The sequence below is a fragment of the Mirounga leonina genome, unplaced genomic scaffold (assembly GCF_011800145.1).
Source record: "Mirounga leonina isolate KUSES-001 unplaced genomic scaffold, KU_Mleo_1.0 Mir_175, whole genome shotgun sequence".
In the NCBI taxonomy this organism is placed as follows: domain Eukaryota; kingdom Metazoa; phylum Chordata; class Mammalia; order Carnivora; family Phocidae; genus Mirounga; species Mirounga leonina.
Genome location: NW_023270453.1, coordinates 218,111 through 232,697, shown reverse-complemented (window position 1 = coordinate 232,697; position 14,587 = coordinate 218,111). Strand labels below are relative to the sequence as shown.

At 37.5% G+C, this 14,587-nt stretch overlaps 1 protein-coding gene across 1 annotated transcript in view; it reads left to right on the top strand.

The window, feature by feature from the left end:
• The first annotated feature begins 568 nt into the window (after positions 1-568).
• The window catches only part of ARMC3 (armadillo repeat containing 3), a 92,583-nt gene continuing 78,564 nt past the window's right edge, over positions 569-14,587 (top strand). The window contains exons 1-2 of the mRNA XM_035021492.1: positions 569-811; positions 4,097-4,145. Of these exons, the coding sequence (XP_034877383.1) occupies positions 4,098-4,145 (48 nt within the window). The 5' untranslated portion in view covers positions 569-811; position 4,097. The remainder of the gene's footprint in view (positions 812-4,096; positions 4,146-14,587) is intronic.

Sequence of the window (14,587 nt, the reverse complement as noted above, 5' to 3'; positions counted from 1 at the left end):
GGAAGGTTGATCTGTCTCTGGTATTGTGAATAAATAGAAAGGAGAGAGGAACCGAAGTCATCAGAAGCCAAAAAGGATGACGTGGTTTGGGGTGACAGTAAGGATTGAAGAGAGGGAATAGATACGAGACAAAATGAAGAGGGCCAATTGACTTAACCGCTGATTGGAGGGAAGGGTGGAGGACGAAGAAGGGAAATGGAGATCTAGGCCATTGGGAAGAATGGCATAAAGAGGAAAGAAAGGTGGAAGAGGAGATTTTGAAGGGACAAGATAAGTTCTGTGAGGGCCTACTAGACACCCTAGTGCATGCAAGGTGTCGGCCCTGCAGGTCTGTGGCTTCGTGGAGTCCGGACAGGAAGTGGCGACTTGGAAGTCATCTGCACGATTCTGGCTGAGGCCTGTCTTTGGGAGAAAGCAATAGCATCTCAGAGTATGTGAGCCCAGAGCCGGTCCGCTGGCTAGAAGCTGAGGCTGCACTGCCTGCTGATTTACAGTTTTCACCTGGGTTCGCCTGCAACAACTAGGAAGAGGAGGAGTCTCACGTCTATCCTGCCTCAAAGCACTGTACTCAGGGAGCGGAGGACGCCCGAGCTCTTTCCCTACCGACGGCTTTCCTAAGGCGGGACAATGAGCGCCGTAGGGCTGCCGAGCGCGAGCTTCCTGGGCGGAGGCGCGCGCTTCCCTGCGCGCGCAGGCGCGGCACGGTGTCGCCTAGCAACCAAGAACAACAGTGGCCCAGAGCGCGCGCCGGCCGCAGCGGGTGCAGTTCTCCAGGTCTGAGGAGCCGCTGCTCTGAGGGATCTCCTGGCAGGTAAAGGCAGGCGTGCGGCTACGCAGCTACGCCCGCGGTTAGGAGAGGCCCAGGGCCGAGGTCCCAGCAGAACTTGGGCAAGGAGAAGGTGCCCCGCGGGTGGGGACATCTGGGGCTACTGAGGGAAAGAACGAACACCTTGTAGGGGTTGTCGGTCCCTGCCCTATGCCCGCAGTATTAGACGGGGGTCGGGGTGGGTTTCATGAGCATCCCGGCCGCCTTCCATTTAACAGGTGACAAAACTGAGGCCCGTAGAGGGGCTCTGAGGGTCTAAGATTCCGTCAGTCCCCACTTGTTCTAGCCTTCCTCCTCCCCCTTCAAGTTTTCTCAAAAAAGATCTCCCCACTGGCAAACGTTTAAGGTCGTGTAGTCTGAAAGTTCACCAAGAAGTACAAATGAGTGATACATTTGTGGGGGAAAATGTGGCTCCTCTCTAATAATCAAGAAGACGCACATTTAAAGCAGATTTGTTTTCGTACTCAATGCCGTGAAGTTCATGCGTTTTCATCCAATTATTTTACTTTATCTTAAAGAAGCAGTTGCGGAATGTGGATGAACATTTTATGGCTAAGGATGTTCATTGCAGCCTTATCCATAATTTCAGGAAATTGGAAACAAATGCTCAACAATAGGGGACTGTCTAGATAAATAGTGCACTTTACAGTATTATTTTAAATGACATGATATCCTGATTCATTGGAGATGATTGGAGCAGTGTATGGAGACTGAGCTTCCATGAACTTGTCCATTAGTTTAAGAATATAGTAGGAAAATGGTTCCAGGAAGGGAAGTTGAGAATAGGGGCTAGAAATCCAGGTAGGATGGTAAAATCACTATAGAAAACACACAAAAAAGGAACTATATTGAAATAGTGCTGATCTCCCTGAGTCTTTCCTGGGTGATTTTTTTTTTATCCTATGTGCCCTTCCTTGTCTTCCAAATTTTCTGTAATGAAATGTATTACCTCTGTAAGTGGACAGTAAACACAGAGCTATACACTTAAATATGATTAAAATGGTAAATTTTATGGTATGTTTATTTTAGCACAATAAAAAAACATCAATGGGCAGGTGGTAAAAGAGTCAAGGAAAGCAGGTTTGCTTCAAACAGTCAAAGGTATTTTCTTAATTTGACACCTCTGAAGCTTTAGAAGAAAACACATTTTTAAAGAATAAAACAATATGAGGTAATTTGGTTGTATCATGTTGCTTTTAAGTGAAATGTTGAATTTACAAAGTTAAAAAAAAAAAACACCTTAGGGTTATCTTTGAGGCTCATTGCCCTGGTTCTTTGTCAGTTGTAGACTTTCTCCCCCATTAACTATTACGTTCAATTTGGCAATAAAAACACAAACCAAATGCTTCCTACTTCACGGTATTGCCTAAGATCAGCTTCATTGCTCTAATCTTGTGTTAAGGCTGTTCCAACCTCTATACTCTTCAATATGCAATTATTCAAAGCCACTATCCTGAAATGGGAAAAATAAGTTCCTGAGTGAAAATCAGATGACCTACAGTAACTTTGTGTAGGTGTAATTCAGTTCCTTCTCAAACATTATTCATAAGCAGTTCTTATGTAAGTCAAAGTCTGCTGTATCTTGGAATTGGTTGCAAAGAGCTATGAAATTTCTTTTTCCTAGAGATTAGTCGTAGGATAGATTTTCATTTGTTTAGAATAGTTTCTATGCATCTGCTTGGAATATTATAGACACAAAGTCTAGGGTCTGTGCTTTTTAAGCATCTATGAAAGATGTTTGAATTTTGAAAAAAATATTGCCTCTAAAATCTGAAAAGAAAATTGAAAAATTAATGTTAAATGTTTTTTATTAATATTAAATTACATTTGAAAACAATTTTCTCATTTTGTAAGAATTTCCAGGTGTACAAACTGCTGAATAATTTCAAATGCTTAATTTCAAAACTTTTTATGATGAAAATTATATTTAATGGAGAATGTGGATACATTTTAATGTTGAATATATTGGATATAATGTGAGGTAGTGCATCACAGCATAAACTTGCGCAGGCCCTCAAAGATCTTGAAATGTATGTGACCCGAAATTAGGGACCTGGATGTCTGTCAGAAGTCCCTAGGAGTTTCTATGTACATGTGTCTTTATAAAATATGTGATAAATTCTGGTCAGTGTCTCTAATGCTAGGAGTTACATTTGTGCCTTGACAAACTATCTGAATTAACCCTGATGTAGATTCTCTCCAAGGATTTTCGACTTCCCAGAATTTCTCTGGAAACTATAGCAATTTCCTTGAGACTAGTTTATACCGTTTGAGATTGCACAAATACCAAGCATAAACTCTCATTGGAGAAAATTCAAAAGATTTCTGGGGTTATTCTAACAGTCACCAACATGTTGGAAAGATCTCTGTACCCAGGTGGAATTACTCCTCTGTGGTATATCAACTATGAGTACCAACGCTTTGACAATTTTCCTGCACAGGCATTTTTCCTGCACATTTTTCCATACAGAGGCAGGTGGAAAAGGGTCTTGCAAGCAATAACTCCAATTTCCCCAGAATACATCTCTTCAGATTCTCAATTACTTGTTTTAATGAGCTATGGATTATATTAGAGAAAACTTTTGGTTATCTGGGAAAATGACACAAATGTTAGTTTGCAGTTGGTTATGTCTTGGGTATCATTCATAAAATCATACTCCCAGGAAAAACAGTTAATGATTTTTATAAATATCAAATGCCTATTTATGTACCAGACACTGTTGGGTTAGATCAGTGCAGAAAGCAGACAAAATCCATCCCTTTGTGGCAAAACATTCTTGCAGATCTCAAAAGTAACTTGGATTTAGTCTCCCAAGCCCTCCATAAGTGAGCTGTAAGCATGGTAAACTGTTTCCTGTTATGTAAGTAAAAGTTATGTCACTAATGTATTCTCTTTCTTACGAACTGGAAGCCAGACTAATGCTCAACAATCTTATCAATAAGTTCCTTAAAATTTGAGGATCTGAAATAGGAATGTAGGTAACATTTGTACGTGTACGATAATTTCTACAAGTACTGCATAGTCTGTTTTTAGGTAAAATCAAAATAAGGAAATGAATCTCCTTCTAAGGGCATAGGCAACTGAGAGGTTTGTACATCGGATATACGATGTACAAATGACAATTTTTTTTTTTTAAGTGGGCTCTACGCGGGGTCTGAACTCACAACCCTGAGATCAAGACCTGAGCTGAGATCGAGTCAGATGCTTAATCGACTGACCTGCCCAGGTGCCCCTTTACAAATGACACTTTTAACTATTTATTTTTCCAGAATGGGTAAAAAGATAAAGAAGGAAGCAGAACGTCCTCCTAAGGATGTGGTAAGTTTCTGATTTGAATATTATAGTAGCACATTAACAACCAGTTTTAAAAATAAATTGTTCAAACAGTTTGGCACATACCAGTATATGCATGAGTACACAGTGGCAGAAGTCCAAAGTCTGACTAATGATAAGATTAGTTAGAGAAATCTAACATTATATAAACAACATTTACAATGTTGTCATTACATAATTAGCACAATTAGAGAGTAATTATTAGCTTTTCCAGTATGTGGATGGCATGTTTATAAGCCTAGTTAATGAACAAATAGTTTGGTTTGTTCTTTTAAATATTTTAAATTTATATTTGCCTGCCTGTCATTAATGTTAATCATCCAAGTGAATTTTCAAAATTAACTAGAGTTTATGCTATAGCTACTAGATAGGTATAATAAGGTTGTCTGACGAAGACCACTTGGACATCAGAAGTCTTGTATTTTCCAGTTCTATGGAGAGAAAAGTGTGGGTTCATCTTCTTTTTCTATTCCAAATATTTGAGTAACGCATTGCCTACAACACAAAACCCTGTCTCCCTTTTAAAAGCATGGTTTTATCTTATTTCTTTAAAGTTTATGAATTACCAAAAGATTGTGTTAAAAATAGAAAATGAACTTGGACAGTTTTCAGTTTAGAAACTTATTTTGAAACAGACATTTGGTGTAATTTTCTTCAAATAAAATGCGAAAGAAAAAAAAGTGCTTATAGTCAGTCAATAGACTCGTAGGATTTTATAGTTTGAGGGAGGCTGAGCTTAGTGCAGTATCTTCCCAACAGCACTGGAGCTGTGTGGTTACGGATGTGAGCTATGTCTCAGCTCTGCCTCTCATGAGCTGTGTTGTTTGGCACAGTTGCCAAATGCGGCTGAGTTATTTCAGTTCAAAAAAAAAAAAAATCTTCAATGCAAATTGTAATGTCCAACTCATTTTGGTTGTTGTATGAATTAAAATGAAATAAAGCACATCAAGTTTTCAGTACCTGGCACACAGTTAACACTAGTATATAAGGCTTATTATGGGACTCCTTTAGACTCTGACACACACATACACACACACACACACATCCTTATGTAACTTCTTATGTATGATCCTTCAGTACAGTTGGGAATAAAGGCTGCAGAAACATCTGTCTGCCCAGGTCTAGGAAAGCTTTGCAGAGATAGATGGTTATTGTGGTTCATGATGCATTTTCATCATTCTAGTTGCTCTCCCTTTGGACATACTCCTAAAACATTCCAAATTCTCTCTTTTTTTTTTTTTTCATTGCATTCTAAGTTTGCATTACTACTTTTTATTGCAAAGTAGCATTTTTTAAAGATTTTATTTTATTAAAGATTTTATTTATCTATCCGTCTATCTGAGGGGGAGAGAGAGAGTGAGCATGCAGGGGGAAGGAAAGAATCTCAAGCAGACTCCCTGCTAAATGAGGATCCCAACAGGGGCTCCATCCCAGGACCCTGAGATCATGAACTGAGCCTAAATCAAGAGTTGGACACTTAACCGACTGAGCCACCCAGGTGCCCCAAGATTTTATTTTTAAGTAATCTCTACACCCAACATGGGGCTCAAGCTCACAACCCCAAGATCAAGAGTTACATGCTCCATGGACTGAGCCAGCCAGGTGCCCCGCACAATAACGTTATTGACATCTTATTACCGGAAAATGGACTAAGGAACACAGAGCTTGCTGACAAAGACTGTCTAATTACAATTGGAAGGAAGGGACTATTAAGCAATAGATATATTTGTCTAATACACTTTCTATAATTTTGCAACATCTTGCTTGCATTGTCCTCTGTACTCTAGACCTTGTGGGGCACAATCAAGGACTTGAGAAACGGTTTTAATCCTAGTGTTACCAGAAATCTAGCAGTTCACAACAGCCTTAGGGACAGCCAAAGCATGTGTAATGGCCAGTTTTAAAAAAATTACTGCCTGTGTTTTCTTCTGGGAGTTTTATGGTTTCAGGTCTCGTATGTAGGTCTTTAATCCACTTGAGTTTATTTTTGTGTATGGTGTAAGATAGTGGTCCAGTTTCATTCTTTTCCATGTAGCTGTCCAGTTTTCCCTACACCATTTGTTGAAGAGACTGCCTTTTCCCCGTTCTATATTCTTGCCTCCTATTTTGTTCCATTGATCTATGTGTCTTATTTTTGTGCCAGTACCATACTGTTTTGATGACTACAGCTTTGTAGTACATCTTGAAATCTGGGATTGTTATAACTCCAGCTGTGTTCTTCTTTCTCAAGATTGCTTTGGCTATTTGGGATATTTTGTAGTTCCATACACATTTTAGTATTATTTGTTCTAGTTCTGTGAAAAATGTTGTTGGTATTTTGATAGGGATTGCATCAAGTATCCCTCCATAGATGAATGGATAAGGAAGATGTGGCATATATATATGTGCAATGGAATATTACTCAGCTATAAAAAGAATGTGATCTTGCTGTTTGCAGCAACATGGAAGGATCTAGAGGGTATAATGCTAAATGAAGTAAGTCAGACAAAGAAAGACAAATACCTAATGATTTCAATCATACATGGAATTTAAGAAAAAACCAAATGAACAAACAAAACAAGAGACAAACAAAAAAAACATACTTTAAATTCAGAGAACAAACTGGTGGTTGCCAGAGGGGAGGTAAGTGGGGGATGGATGAGATAAAGGGGATTAAAGAGTACACTTATCTTGAGAACTGAGAAATGTATAGAATTGTTGAATCATTATATTGTACACCTGAAACTAATATAACACTGTATGTTAATTATACTTTAAAAAATATGGAGTGAGACCAAGGGGGGAAAAAAAAGGCATGCGACAGTTACCAATGGTCCTTGACTATTACCTTTCCTCAAGGTCCTTCCATTCTCTCCTTACTCTGACTTTATGTTAATAAAGCTGATAGATTAGTGTGAAAGTATGTAACTACTTTCTATCTTACAAATTCAAATACTTCAAAACAGTATGCCACAATTTAAACTATCTGAACTTGAAATTTTTTCCAAGGTGTACCTCTTCAATGTCTACAAAAGTTTTCTTGTACAAATTTTAAAGGAAGACCAAATTTAAAAGATGAACATATAACCGCTTAAAAAAATAAACTTTCCTGTGTCAAATAATAACTTCCTGATAGAGTTCCTAAAAACATTATTTCCAAAGATTTGTATTTTTATTAGTCTTTCATCTACTATTTAAAATGGGTTATGGGGACAGAAAGAAGAATGTTCAGTTATATGGTCAAAATAAAGCTCCCTTTGTTTTTCTTAATTTTCTCATTGTCAAAGCATACATTTGATATATGCCTATATGCTGTATTGACCTCCATTCCTTCTCATGAAAGTGACCACTAGCTTGGATGTGGGGAAGATATAGCTTGAACGAGCAGTGCAACTATATTCTGCCTCCCCACATCATTTCTAAGTCTGGCTGAAAGGTTGTTTGTGATGCTTTAAATAAAAGGCAAACTTTCTGTGGAGTGATTGCATAAGAGAGTTACTAGCAAATGACCTTAATAGACAATATTTAATATAAGGCAAGATATTCAGTGACTAAGAATATAGGCTCCGAGTTATACTACCAGAAACTGAATCTCTACTCCATCATCTACCATTTATGATCTAGGGCAAAGTTCCCAACCTCTGTACTCTCCAGGGAGGATGAACTGATACCCACTTCATAACTACTCACAGCAGTGAGGCAAGGTTAGATAAATATAAGATGCTTAGAACAGTGCTTGGCACTAGATAAGAACTTAGTAGAAGTTGTTATTTTGAATGATGTAGCTGAGGGTGCTCTTCATCACTCTGTAAAACTTTAGAATTTTTATGAATTGTCAAACGAGGCAGGGAGATCAACTGTGGAAGACCAGATGGCCACTGAAGTTCCTGGTGGCCTGGGGTGTGGCCGACATGATTCACGGTCAGGTCTTCAAGTTTATGAGCATGGAATGTTTATTTTCTTAATATTTCAGAGGAAATCGCATTTAAGTGGATAAATCCACAGCATCTAAACTCATAAGGGACTATGGTTCTGGAATCTTAGTAAGTATCAAGTTACCCGAAGATTTATGTTAATGGGTCAGCACCTTCTCTTCGTAGTTCAGTGCATCTGGGGAAGCTGAGCTCTGTGAGTACTGAGTCAGAGTGACAGGCACTAGCAGAACCTGCTCCCTCACCTGGGCAACCAAACCCAGTTCCTTGAAGGAGTGGGATGTCTCCAGGGTCTTGTTTCTCCAGGACACTTCCATCAACCGCAGAATGCAACCCTTGACGCTCTGTCACCTACTGCCAAAACGGACTTATTTCAGAAATGAAGGTTTATGGGAATTTATTTTTCTGTCTTTCGCTCTCATCACAGATAAACAAGATGTAATGACTTAATAAAAATTAGTATAAATTAATAAACATATACAAAACTGTATAAACAATTATCAACTTGCTTACCTGGCTCTAAACCTTTACTTTAATTCGGGTCGTAAAGAAGACTAGAGACAATGTTAGCTGTTTTCATTTTAATTTTTACATTTTTTAGCAGATTTTAACTGATGTCTAGATGTTCTCTACTAAAAGTTTGTATTAGAGTGGTAGTCTGTTTCCTTCTGTTTATCTGTCTCTCTTTTCCTGTGTAATTGGTTCCTTGTGATCTGAGACCACTGATATAGTAAACACATTCCAATTGACATCAAACAAGCCTTTTATTTGCCCTTATTGGTACCATAAAAATCACTAAACTGTCATGATTTATATACTTTCACTGAGTTCAACTTTATAATTTTGTATTCTTTTAGACCTGTGCTAATGCAGTAGTCACTAGCCACATGTGGTTATTTAAATTTAAATTTATAATAATTAAAGTAAAATCAATCAAAATCAACAACTAAAAATTAAATGAAAAATTCAGTTCCTGTCACATTACACTTCAAGTGCTCAAATGCCCCACATGGCTTGTGACTGCTGCATCGGATGATGAAGAATCAGAACATTTCCATCGTTGAAATTCTACTGGGCAGCACTATTCTAGACAATCTGTTTCCTTAACAGAGATATAAAGTCTATGGCTTCTCTAATTGACTGAGCTTAAAATTTAAAGTTTAGCCAAAATCCTTCCCCTTTATTTCACTTTCTATAAATAACTTTTGTTCATCATTTATTTTGTATAGAGTGTGAAATTATAATTTCACAACCAGCTTGTTGGTGACTGTGAATTCCTCACAGGAAAGCAGATGGGTTATGTAATTACAGCACAGTATTATTTATTTAGTTGTGTGGCATTCTGCTATAGCTATCATTTTATTCTCAGCACCTTTTTTAATAAAAAATTACTATAATGCTGTAGGCTCTGTAGGAGAAATGTCATGCCAAGTTTCTCCGCTCTCTGCCAAATATTGGTATTTCTCCGCCTTTAACAACTCTTTAGATTGTAACTCTCACAGTTTGAATCTTCCTTTTAAGCTTCTTGTACCCCATATCACCTTTTTCTTAATGATGACCAGAAGACATGGCAAAATACTGAAGTGTTTTCTCAACGATTAAAGAAGGATTAAAGATGTTTATGATAGTTTTAGTTTAAATATATTTTCATGTACTCCTTTGACAATTGTAGTCATTGTGTCATGACATTCCTTGTTTTAACATGGCATATTTATTCACATGCTTATAAAGTCAGCTTTAAAAATATTGAAGTACCAGAATAGCAAATATAGAATATTGGGGGAAACAGTCACTTAACAAAAAATAATATAATTCAGACAGCAATAAGATCAATGAGGAAAAATAAAGTAGGTTATAAGGATGGAGAGTGATCAGGCTACTTTAAATAAAATCCATGTCAGGGCAAGCTTTCCCAGTGGGTCACACTTAAGAAAGACAAATGGTATGAGGAAGTATGCTATGCAAATATCTGGAGAGAGCACCCCAACCAGAGAATAATAACTAAGGCCTTATTTAGTGTGTGTGAGGAATGCCAAGAAAGTTGGTATGGCTGGAAATTAGAAAGCAAGGGAATAGGAGGTAGGTGTCAAAGGTAGTAGGATGGTGGTGATTATGTAGGGCCTTTTTGGCTGTATTAAGAAGGTTCGATTTTTTTTTTTCTAATGTGCAAAAAGGGGAATCCAGTGGAAGGTTACAAGTGGAGGATTAGCAACACCTCATTTATGTTTAAAACAAAACACATAAGATCACTCTAGCTACAATGTGAAAGAAAAGTGAAAACTGGAAGACCAATTTGGAGGCTATTACAGAGGAGCCATAAACTATGCAGCTAGGCCCAGATGGTAACTATGGAGAAGGCAAGAAGTGGCCAAATGGGGATCCATGTTGAGGGTAGAGTTGACAGGATTTGCTGATGGATTGCACATGGGGTGTGAGAAGAAGAGGAGTTGGGAGATGTTTCAAAGTTTCTGGCTTGAACAACTGAGTAAGTGATGGTAAACATACTGAAGAAGACACATACACTAAAGAAACAATGCAATGTATTAAGTGCTATTATAGGGAAGTTCAGAGGAATATAGCTGTGAAAACAAAACAAAACAAAACAACCCCCCCAAACAACAACAACAAAAAACAAGGATTTTCAATACCCAAACTACCATGAATAAAATGCAATAAAAAATTTATCCAGAAAGCTGGAGGCCTGATAATTAAAGTAAGCCCTAGGCTTCTACAATTTCAAGTATTATTTATTATTTTAATTCTCTAGAAATGAAATAAAAATGTCAAGAAGTGATAGGTGACATGGTGATCACTGATGATGGTCTTAGAACTATTTTGGTGAACTGATGAGGATGAAAGTCAGTTTACGGGTGCCTGGGTGGCTCAGTCATTAAATGTCTGCCTTCGGCTCGGGTCATGATCCCAGGGTCCTGGGATCGAGTCCCGCATCGGGCTCCCTGCTCAGCGGGAATCCTGCTTCTCCCTCTTTTACTCCCCTTGCTTGTGTTCCTTCTCTCACTGTGTCTCTCTCTGTCAAATAAATAAAATCTTAAAAAAAAAAAAGTCAGTTTAGAGATGTTCAGCAGGAAGTGTGAGAGGGAGAAAATGGAGAAAAATCAATAGTTCATAAAATTTTTGACTGAAAGGGAAGGAGGCATAGGATAGCATCTGGAAGGTGATTAACATCCAGGGAAAGATTATTTTTATTTTAAAATAAGGAAGTTTTGAGAAGCCAGAGTTTAGAGAGGCTAAGGTGGCTGGAATTTGCATGGCAGAGTGCCAGAGAGGAGGGAAATACATAGAAAAAATAGCTCCAGAAATTTTGTTAATTGTCCCCTTGATTCTTTGAAGTCTAAGCTGCACAGGGTGAAACTCATGCTCATGACAAAGAACAGGCATGAACAACTCTCAGGGAGATGTAAGCTGCATAATTTTTAGACTCATACAGATCTGGAAGACATTCTGGTTTTGATCCAAAAGATTGGAGAGATCTTATTGAACATCTGGGGTATTAAATAGAGCCCCCAGCAAGGTCATGCCTTAGTAGTAGTATGGCTAATCCAGCCCTAGAGCAAAGGCTTCCCCAGACCTGCTGTAATAAGGCTTTAAAGCAGGCCTTAAATAGATCAAGCTGAAGCATAAATAAAACAACTGTCTAGCAGAACAAAATTCAACATCCTTTAAGAGAAACCCCCCAAAAGAATCCAGACACTCAACAACATAATTTTCACAATGTTTAGTTGCCAATAAAAATTATTATATATGCAAAGAAATATGTGACCCATAATCAGAAGAAAACTCAGTTCATAAGCCAATAGAGGAGATTAAATTGGATACTAAAAAGAGACAGGAAAAGAGGAACCAGGGACCAAATCAGAAAAAGAGAAAACAACTAAGAGGATGGTCCATTAAAACCCAATCATATCCGTAACTATATTAAATGTAAATGATTTAATACTCCAATTAAAAGTGAGAGATTGTCAAACTGAATAAAAAAACAAGATCCAAACTATAAGCTGTCTACAAGAAATCTTTCAATATAAAGATATGGGTAGGTTAAAAGTAAAAATATGATAAAAGATACACTGAAATAATCATAAGAAAGATGGAGTGCCTATATTAATACAAGATGAATTATATTACAGGGCAAATAATATTATCAGAGAAAAAGATACATATCATCTTAATGAAAAGGTTCATTTGTAAGAGAAAAAATGATCCTAAATGTTGTTCACCTAATCACACTTGTTTAAAATACATGAAGAAAAAAAGAGATCATTTGCCATTAGCATCAAAAATAATGAAATATTTAGAGATAAGTTTAACAAAATAAATGCAATGCTTATATGCTGAAAACTATAAAATATTGCTGAGACAAAGAAGACAAATAAGTGAAGAGATATCTATTGTTGGATACAGATACATTGCTGGTGGGAACACAAGATAGTAAAACTACTTTGGAAAAAAAATTATTTTTTTTTGTCAAGTTAAACATTCACTACCGGACAAGCCAGAAATTCTACTCCTAGGTATTCACTGAAGAGAAATGAAAGCATATATCTACAAGAAGACTTATATGAAAATGCCCATTGCAGCTTTATTCATAATGGTCCCAAATGGAAACAACCCAAAGGTCCATCAGCTAATTGAATGGATAAACAAATTGTGTTGTATTCATACAATGAGATATCACTCATCAGTAAAAAGGAATGAATCACTGATACATGGAACAATCTGAATGAATCTCATAAGCATTCTGCCAAATGAAAGGAGCCATACATAAAGGGTACCGATGTAATAATTTCGTATTAAGCAAAGTTAATCTATAGTGAAAGGCAGATTAGTGGTTGCCTAGAGTGGATATGGGAAAGGGAATCAACTGCAGAGAGGTGGGAGCAAATATTTTGGGGTAATGGAAAGTTCCACATATCATTGGTTATACATACATATACATTTATTAAAACTCATCATAGTTAGGTGCATTTTACTGAATCTAAATTGGCCCTCTGTAAAGTGGACTCAAACGAAGTAATGGGAATAATTTAATTGTTAGGAGGAAGGTGACTACTCAAGAGAAAAAAGGGATGATTAATGGTATGACATAACTGGGAATATGTATGTTCTATGAGAATGGGGGACTTGGTTATCCTGTTTAATGCACTCTTCTCAGTATAATGCACTTATTAGGGGTTGAATGAGTGTTTATTGAATGAATGAGTGAATTAAAGATGAATGGGTTAAAAATCCAAAGCACACATTAGATATTTTCCTGAGATAGTAAGAGACACATTTTCTTTAACACAATAGAAGAATATGTGCAGAGGCTCTTGTGAATTTGTTGATCATGAATTTACAGTAATACTAATTTTCCCTGTAGTTTAACATTCTCTTAGAATGCTCGGATGCTTGAGCACAAATGCAAAGAAAGAAATTTCTAGTGTCTGTTCATGGTTTGGGTATTTTAAATTGATTTGATGAGGGGTGCCTGGGTGGCTCAGTTGGTTAAGCGGCTGCCTTCGGCTCAGGTCATGATCCCAGAGTTCTGGGATCGAGCCCCACATCGGGCTCCTTCCTCCGTGGGGAGCTGCTTCTCCCTCTCACTCTGCCTGCTGCTCTGCCTACTTGTGTTCTCTATCTCTGTCAAATAAATAAATCTTAAAAATAAATAAATTGATTTGATGAGAAGACAGAAGGACACAAAGGTTTATTTAGGGTTTGGCAGGAGTGTTATTAAGATAATAGATCATGAAATCTAAGCAGGATAAAAAGTAAAGTGAAGAAACGAGAAAGCTGAAGTGGAAATAGAGGGAGTGAATGGCGTGGGGACCCCAGTGAGGAGGAAGAATAGCTGTAGTGGGAGTAGCTGAACAGTGAAGCTTTATCTTACACCATTTGCTTGTTGGCTACCAAGAAATCCTCAAAGACTGAACACTGTGGGTGCTACAGGAAACCTCTCTGTGAGGAAGCAAAGAAAAATCGATGGGAGTATCAAGCATGATGGCAGAAGACAAAGCTGAGAGATAGATGGATGTATTGAGTCAGAGTCAGTAGAAGGGACATAAGAGAATTTTAAAAAGTGATGAGAATGCTTCTGTTTCTGGCCAGGATGTGGTAGTAGTAATATAGAGCAGTAGAGCATTTCTTCCACTGCAACAACCATGAAAAGCAGATTGACTTAAAAATATAATCTAAGAGCTATAGAAAGGCAAATTAAAAAAGACTGAAAATACCAAGGATTGGTGAGGATGTGGGACAACTGGAACTCTTATTTATAACTAGTGGGAATATAAATTGATAAAACCACTTTAGAAAACTGTTCAACAGCATCTGTGAAAGGTAAATACGTATCTAGCCTATGGCTCATCAAATCCATGCCTCGGTATGTGCCCAAGGGAAATGAAGACACATATCCACAAAAAGACATGTGCAAGAATAGTCATTGCAGCTTTGTTCATGATCGCCTCCAACTGAAAGAAAAGAACCCAAACCTTCATACAACAGAATAATATACAGCTA